This window comes from Cyclopterus lumpus, chromosome 3, assembly GCF_009769545.1.
Source record: "Cyclopterus lumpus isolate fCycLum1 chromosome 3, fCycLum1.pri, whole genome shotgun sequence".
Taxonomy (NCBI): domain Eukaryota; kingdom Metazoa; phylum Chordata; class Actinopteri; order Perciformes; family Cyclopteridae; genus Cyclopterus; species Cyclopterus lumpus.
In genome coordinates, this window is record NC_046968.1 from 21028190 (window position 1) to 21036035 (window position 7846).

The following is a 7846-nucleotide window of genomic DNA, read 5'->3' on the forward strand; positions in this document are numbered from 1 at the left end:
TAACGAGAAATTCAAAATGCTCCCAAAGTGCTGTTTCATCCAATAGTGTATGAGATGTCCCGAAGAGATTGCACACGTTTACGAGTCACTGGACAGTTTTTCTAGTGAATCCAGTAAATACTTTCTTTCAGAGCAAGTCGGGATGATAAATTAGCTTCTGGGGGATAAGAAAAAAAAAAACACACCACATTGTGAGTGGCTTGCATAGTCCCATCTTCTCGTCTTGAGGGGAATTAAATTGAGAGGAAGTAAGCACTGGGTAAGGAGTGAGAAGAAACTGCATAACTGCAGGAGCTAACTGCATTAAAACAATGTTTGCGAACGTTTTACTTAAGAAGCCAGCATGCAAAGCTATTTTGATAATTGCTGAGACTTCCTAACTGGCATAAACCACTTTCAGCGCTGGAAGAGCTGCACAGGGGCAGGCTGGAAATCTATTGTGACATGTTGAGAGAGAATTAACACTTAGATGTGTTTGAATAGCTCCACTGAACACATTTTTTTTTTTTTACTTTCCCATGAAAAAAAGAAAAGCCATGCTGAACATTGGATGCTGCATAATTAACAAACAAGCACTGCAAACTTCTCTCAGTCTACTCTGAAAATGACTCCCAGAAGAACGGGTGGCACAGGAACAGATGGAGAGAGGCCACTTGAACACAGTGTAATGAAGCGATCCACAGAAAATTCACTCATACAGCGTGCAATTCAAATGAACCCAGTGAGGGAGTTATGTCTCATTTATTTTGGTAACCCATACCTGATATATTTTTGACATATGTGCAAACTGCATTGCTACAGATGCCATATTTCACAGTTTTTCTAATGTGCCGATAAATACTCGTTATATGTAAGATGGGAAAAAATTGGACAACATGATATGATCATTAGAAAGATGTCAAAGAAGCACTTTTACACAATTTACGTATACAAGACTCCATCTGTTTACGAGACGGCTAACACGAATCTTTTCAAACAGAAAGCCATCAATGCACATCAAAACAAGCCATTCCCATTAAACATATGTTTAAATATCAACGGAGTGATTGGAACATGTGGTAAATATTCCCCTCCTCATCACACCCAATTTCATGCCCACATCTTCTGATTTTGACCTCCGCCTGTAAACATTAAATGATAGTGGTCGAATAAGATATTCCAGTACTTATATTTATATTCCAGAACATTCGCAATTAGCATTGACAGAGGACAGGCGCTCACTTGGGGGAAAGAAGCGAGTACCCACTCACGATAAATAAATCATGATACCAGGTGGAGCTGATCATTAGAGAGAAGGGCTCTTGTAATCACAGTGGACCGTATTTCCCAAATCACCCCTCTGTCTCAGAAGAGGATCTTCAGAGATGTTGTACATTACTGACCAAGTCACTCCGTGTAAGAGTATCCTTGCCTGTCTTTTCCATCATTCTATCTTTCTGTAACAGACAAGGCTCCACGTGCCCTCCTTCACTCTGACCCTCAAATACCCAGCCCAATCATCTCAGACATGTGTTGAGGTACAGTAATAAACCCTCGCCTGATGCTGCCTCTCTTAAAGCACCTCAGAGAGCTCTGAAATGACTTGCTGTTGATAAGGTGCAGGGACCAGTTGACTCATGGCTGCCAGCTGATAATGTGCAGTGAAAAAGAAGAAGAAGAAGAAGAAGAAGAAGAAGAAGAAGAAGAAAGAAAAAGTACCAATATCACTTACTGCTCTGTATGGACTGTATAAACAAGATCATAAGTGCTTAGTGTTGGCTGGGCAATCCAGCTTTTAAAATGGATAAACCGAATTCTAAAACATTATTGAAAAAGAAAAAAAAATGTGTTTATTGCTATAATTTGCGAGCTATAGAACTAGATATTGCTATATTCATCATCATAGTTTTTAGTAGCTGCCACTAATCACCACTTACAGTAAAGCAAGTTAGTTAAGTTGTCAGCGGATGCATTGAGAGGAAATTAAAGACTAAAGATAAACTCAAATCAGCACTTGTCTCCACTGTTACGCTCTACACTTCTACTTAACTGGGTTGCAAATGGAGTCTTTTCAGTCACAAGGATGTTCCATCACTGCATCATAAACTTTGTTTAACTCCAGAGGTGTATCACAGCTTCAAGCTGCATGTCCTGAATTTTAAGGAATTTTAAGGAAACATCATCTCCAATATTACTTTCCGGTGTCTACTATTATCGAGTATGTAACCAATAGGCCTACATTTCAGGCATTGTTAGAAGGACCGACTACAGGACAACCACAGTATAATATCAAAACTAAGGTGTACATGTGTTCCTTTGTAAAAAATAATTACTTTTGCCTCTTGTAGATTCTCATAACGCGTTTTCTATTATAAACCTATGGTGCACATTATTAATGACTGCTTCCTGATGTGTTCATTCATCCTTTGTGCCAAAGCAATCTGCTCCTATAATTCACTCCATAGCTCCTTCATCACACATTCTCTTACTGGAAGGAAAAGCAGAGACTACCGTAGTGTTCATTGTTGCCGCGAAGAGCATTTGCTGCATTGTGACCTAGAAAGATTCGGCAGAACCCTTCAATCAGAGACACTTATCAAGCTAAATGAGCCTCTGCACCGCAGGCAGGGGTCAGGCTAACCAGTGCTGCAAGCGGACGCAGCTTACTTTTAACACTTGGTAATGCATTCTAAAATGAAAAAAAAAAGCAGGGCCTCATCATCCATCGCAGAGAAACAAAAGCAACATCCACGAGAAACAGTATTCTGAGCATTCCTTTTGCCATCCCTTTAAAAAGTCACACAATAGTTCTGAGTAGAAATATAAATGAGTTTTATTTATACACAATAACTTTGTGTTATGTAAGCTTGTGAAATACATTTAGAAGAATTTCTTTTTTTGAAACTGTATTATCATGTTTAGTCCCTCGCTCAGCCTTCTAAAAACGTCTTTCATAACCAACTCCATGAGTAAAAAGATGAAATAATTCAAGGATAAGAGGATTCATACAGCCCAATTCCCTCCGGGCAGTCTGCCAATACAGAAGCACGGTCCAGGTACTTATGACATTTACGATGCCACAACTGGCAGATCTGCAGAGAAGCTCATTGACAGATGAGCTAATGCAATTCATGTCTACGTGTACAGCAAGATATGAATGCATGTGGTGTGACTTAACATAATAAAATATCTGAGATTCAAATGCAGCAGTGAGGAGAATAACAGCATCTTGTCATCCTTCACAGTTTCTATTACTTACATTTGCAGCTGGTCATGTAAGTCAGTGTTTTATTTTTATTTTTAAATTCAAGGATACAGTGAGCAAATTTAATATCACAATTTAAATCTTGAGATATCTGTACAAAATCATCAAGCTCTTGGATGTCAGTTGCCATGTTTGCAGTGCAGATCTTCTGTGGTTTTGGTGATCTTTGTATTAACATTCAGATGGTTGTTAATGGAACAATTTCTACAAACAAAGAGAATACTTTGTGTCGTCGATAGCAATGCACTCCTTCGTAGTCATAAGAGCCAGGAAGGAATAAACACTGCAAATAATTACAGAGGCACATATACAAAAAGGATTATGTTCCACAAATCTCAAAAGGTCAAAAAAAACTACTCTAATAAACTCTAATTATGTTGCAAACTTGCGAAGCGGCAGGGATGAGAGTTAGCACCTCCAAATCTGAGGCCATGGTGCTCTGCCGGAAACCGGCGGATTGCTCCCTCCAGGTGGGGGCAAACTGCCTACCCCAAGCGAAGGAGTTCAAGTATCTCGGGGTCTTGTTCACGAGTGAGGTTAAGGTGGAGCGGGAGATCGACAGGCGGATCGGTGCGGCTGCAGCAGTAAAACAGGCGCTGTACCGGTCCGTCTTGGTGAAGAGGGAGCTGAGCCGGAAGGCAAAGCTCTCCATTTACTGGTCGGTCTACGTTCCAACCCTCACCTATGGTCACGAACTCTGGGTCGTGACCGAAAGAACGAGATCTCGGATACAAGCGGCCGAAATGAGCTTCCTCCGTAGCGTGGCCGGGCTCAGCCTTAGAGATAGGGTAAGGAGCTCGGACATCAGGGGGGAGCTTGGAGTCGAGTCGCTGCTCCTTCGTGTCGAAAGGAGTCAGCTGAGGTGGTTCGGGCATCTAGTCAGGATGCCTCCTGGACGCCTCCCATTAGAGGTTTTCCGGGCACGTCCAACTGGTAGGAGGCCCCGGGGAAGACCGAGGACACGCTGGAGGGATTATATCTCCCGGCTGGCCTTGGAACGCCTCGGGATCCCCCAGAATGAGCTGGAAAGTGTTGCGGGTGAGAGGGAGGCCTGGGTCGGCCTGGTGAACCTGCTGCCACCGCGACCCGACCCCGGATAAGCGGGTGATAATGGATGGATGGATGGATATGTTGCAAACCCATATGTGTAGGGCTCTAAAATAACGTCTGGGGAGTTTAAAGCACTGGGCTTGATTGCTGAATAGTTTGGGGAAACGTAGGATTTACAAGCTGCATGGACGATGAGTGATTTCATTTGACAGAAATATTGTTGTGGAGGGCAGAACATGCTGATTTAAGGTGCTAAAATGTCAAGTATAGAGAGGGCCTGGGTTTTTGGTGTTGTCAGCAAACCAGTGTGATTTCAGCTCAAGTGCTTTCTATTCATCAAACACTCGCCGCTGTGGCTGTTGAAGGTAGAAGCATTGAGGTTAATTTTGAGTTAATGAATTAAAGGCTTTTACGGGACACTTTTCTCTGCAGTGACATTTTGAGTTGGTTTTGTTTGACATTACAATAGCACTGAAAATCAAAATATACATCAATGTGCGAGCATGAAAAGCATTGGGTTAAGTGTTCGTGCGGTAAAGCTATAAGTGTGTGTCCATCGTATTCGTCCAGGTAGCTGCAGTGCAACATCAAGGCAAAATGAATCATCCGCTGGACTGAGGAGGGACAGCTTTCACCGCTCATGTAAGAGGCTTCTTCAGTTATTCTCCCTCTCAGGGCTGAAGAAGCCTCTTTGATGAGGAGTCACGCGTCTCCACTGCTAAAACCTCATTCCAGTGGATATCTAATTTTGTCTTGATGTAGCGTGAAGCTAATTTACAACACCTGTCCACAGGAGGCCTCGGCGGAAAATAAAAACAATTTTGAATCCATGAATAAAACAATTAAGGATTTATGGATAACAAGTATTGTAATGGCAAGCTGTAAAGGCAACACACAGAACTATTAGCAGCTGTGAATAAATCTTAGCTTTTGTTAAACCTGCCTGTGGGGGGGAAATCAGTGGGATGTCAAGCATCTGGAAATTGCATGTAATGTAGTATCCGGTAAGCTGTCACAGAGATTTGTATTAGAGTGAGTTCCACATTAGTACTTTTGGATTCTTTCACACTTTTGTCAACTTTTGTCATTACAATGAGTCTATTTACATACTCCATGTATGAAAGGTAAGACCAGTTTGCATTTGTAATGCTTCTGAAAGAACGAAAAAATATGAGTAATATTGAACCCCGTGTGATTATTAAAAGGACCCTGGGGAGTTTTCTTGTAAACAAACCAAAACACATTGTGTGTATCCTTAAGGTCTAACAAATGTGCCGAGAGCATCTCCTTCCTCATCAAACATTTGCGACGCCAATCCTTTAAAATAATATCTTAAATCCTTCATGTAAACCAGCTTGCAGCCTTCTGCCTTCAACCCTCTGCGGGAGCATTGCTGCATTTCTTGCGGTGTGACTGCCACCTGTTGATCAGTGAAATAGTGTGACACCATTGTGAGGGCTGCATATCACATCCCTTTTGTGCATGTAACAGGGCCATACACCTGGAAGATGCATGGCTGTCAAAATACTAAATGCCATGACAATCCATCCAGTAGTTATTTAGACTATTTAAGTCTAGACCAAAAGTGGTGGACCGCTTTACCAACAGACCGACAATGCCATCTATAGAGCCAGGCCGCTAAAAATGAATATATAGAGAAATATCTGGATCTGAAATTAAATCTCTTGTCTTGTCTAAAATGTGTTTCTCTACAATATCTCATCCGTTCCCTCACTCATGCTCTCCCTTTTCTATTGCAGGTGGTGGGTCAGATCGATAAACTAACGTCCGACTTTGACTTTGACCTGGAGCCGGATGACTGGACGGTGGCCACAGCCAGCAGCACGTCTAGCAGCGAGCGAGGTTTGGGAGATGCCTTCAGGCTGGACTTCCTCAATGCAGATGTGCTTTCTGATAGCTGGGAGTTCTGCAGCTACCTGGAGGCTGCCGGCGCCACCGCCCGCATACCTTGTGAGCAACCGGGAGATCTGCACGCAGAGCTGGGACGCGGGACCATCCCCACCCAGACGCAGAGCCCCACCCCGCCCCCCTCCACTGCCTCGGTCTACTCCCAGATGAACGGCGGGCTGCCCATCCCCAATGGGCCCCGCATTATTACTCCAGATTCGTCCAGCGAGGAGGCCAGCAGCTCCACGCACAGCCACAAGACATCTCGCACTTCCGGCACGAGAGAAAGAGTCCGCTTCAGTGACAAAATTCTGTACCACGCATTGTGCTGTGATGATGACGAGGAGGAGGAAGAGGAGGAGGAGGAGGAGGAGGAGGAGGAGCAAGAGGAATTACAGGAAGACAAGAGTGGCACTGCTACACCTGATAGCGAGAGTGAGGCCGGTCTCCCGTCAAGCTCAGTGACCCCCAAACGTTCTTCCTCTGAGCACTCACTCCTCCATAACTGTCTGGACCCCTCCTATGTCTCCTCGCCAATGAAGGCGACGAAGGGAGCTCACACACTACCCAGGAAAGGTCTCTTGAACCCCGGCTGCCGCAAAAAACTGTTACGAAATAGCAGCACACAAACTGTCTCTGACAAGAGCACCCAAACTGTACTGCCCTATATTCCAACCAAACAAAAAACAAAGGACCACTGAGAAAGGTCTAAGTTTATCATTAACTCTCATGAAGAGGACTGTGCATTATTTAATATTAAATACATAGCTCATAGATTAATACACAAATAAATTAATTACTAAATAAATAAATGATATATGGGAAATCACTCGACTACCTAAAGTTATTCTGAGGCTCAGGGAAAACACGTAAATTGAAGCAAAGCAGATCATTAAGATGAAACTTTCTGGCGTACCAAAAGGTTAGTGCCTGTTCTGATGTTAAAAGATACACTAGAGATACAAGAGATTCCCTGTGTGTAAAAAATTTGAAACAATGACAGAGATTATAAAAGCAATCGTTTTTACAAGAACATTTAAAGTGTTCGAAATTGGAAGTGAGGTATGAAGAGGTCCTTTCGCCTCATACAACGGTAGAAGTCACAAAAAAAAAAAGAAGAAAATGCTTGTTCCTATAATGTGGATACAAAACGCTGCACATTCTGTACTCTGAATCTGTATAAACATTGTCTTTTTCATGTTCCAGTTATTTCGAATGTCAAAAGGGTTTGTTGCTTTCAGAAGGGATAACGTATCCAGACGCACATGTCAAGCCTCTTCCTCTCTTTGATGTCAACAAAGCCGCAACACAACACTATTTACCTGCCCTTGATTTTAGAAATCACTCCAATGTGATCTCTTCTTGGTCGGCTGCAGAAACAAAAGAGTAGCAGGCAGGAAAAAAACACATATATAAAGTCATTTAAGAATGTGCGGTCCAACTAAAAGTGACATTTCCATTTTTGTTCTGTTTCGTCTGTCTGGCGGTGATGTCATTAGACCCGGGATCCGGGCTTAATGGCAGTCTACAAAAAGAAAGCTAAAGGTTTTGTCTCTCCATTCAGTTGCCCAGTGGGGAATTGAACCCAGCGGAGCAGCATTTTATTCACAGGGCTGACGCCAATAGCCATTCCTGATCAATATG

General features: G+C 42.9%; 1 protein-coding gene across 1 annotated transcript in view; it reads left to right on the forward strand.

Moving 5' to 3' along the window:
• The window catches only part of insyn1 (inhibitory synaptic factor 1), a 43990-nt gene extending 36581 nt beyond the window's left edge, over positions 1-7409 (forward strand). The window contains exon 3 of the mRNA XM_034529305.1: positions 6055-7409. Within this exon, the coding sequence (XP_034385196.1) occupies positions 6055-6903 (849 nt within the window). The 3' untranslated portion in view covers positions 6904-7409. The remainder of the gene's footprint in view (positions 1-6054) is intronic.
• Positions 7410-7846: the final 437 nt, after the last annotated feature.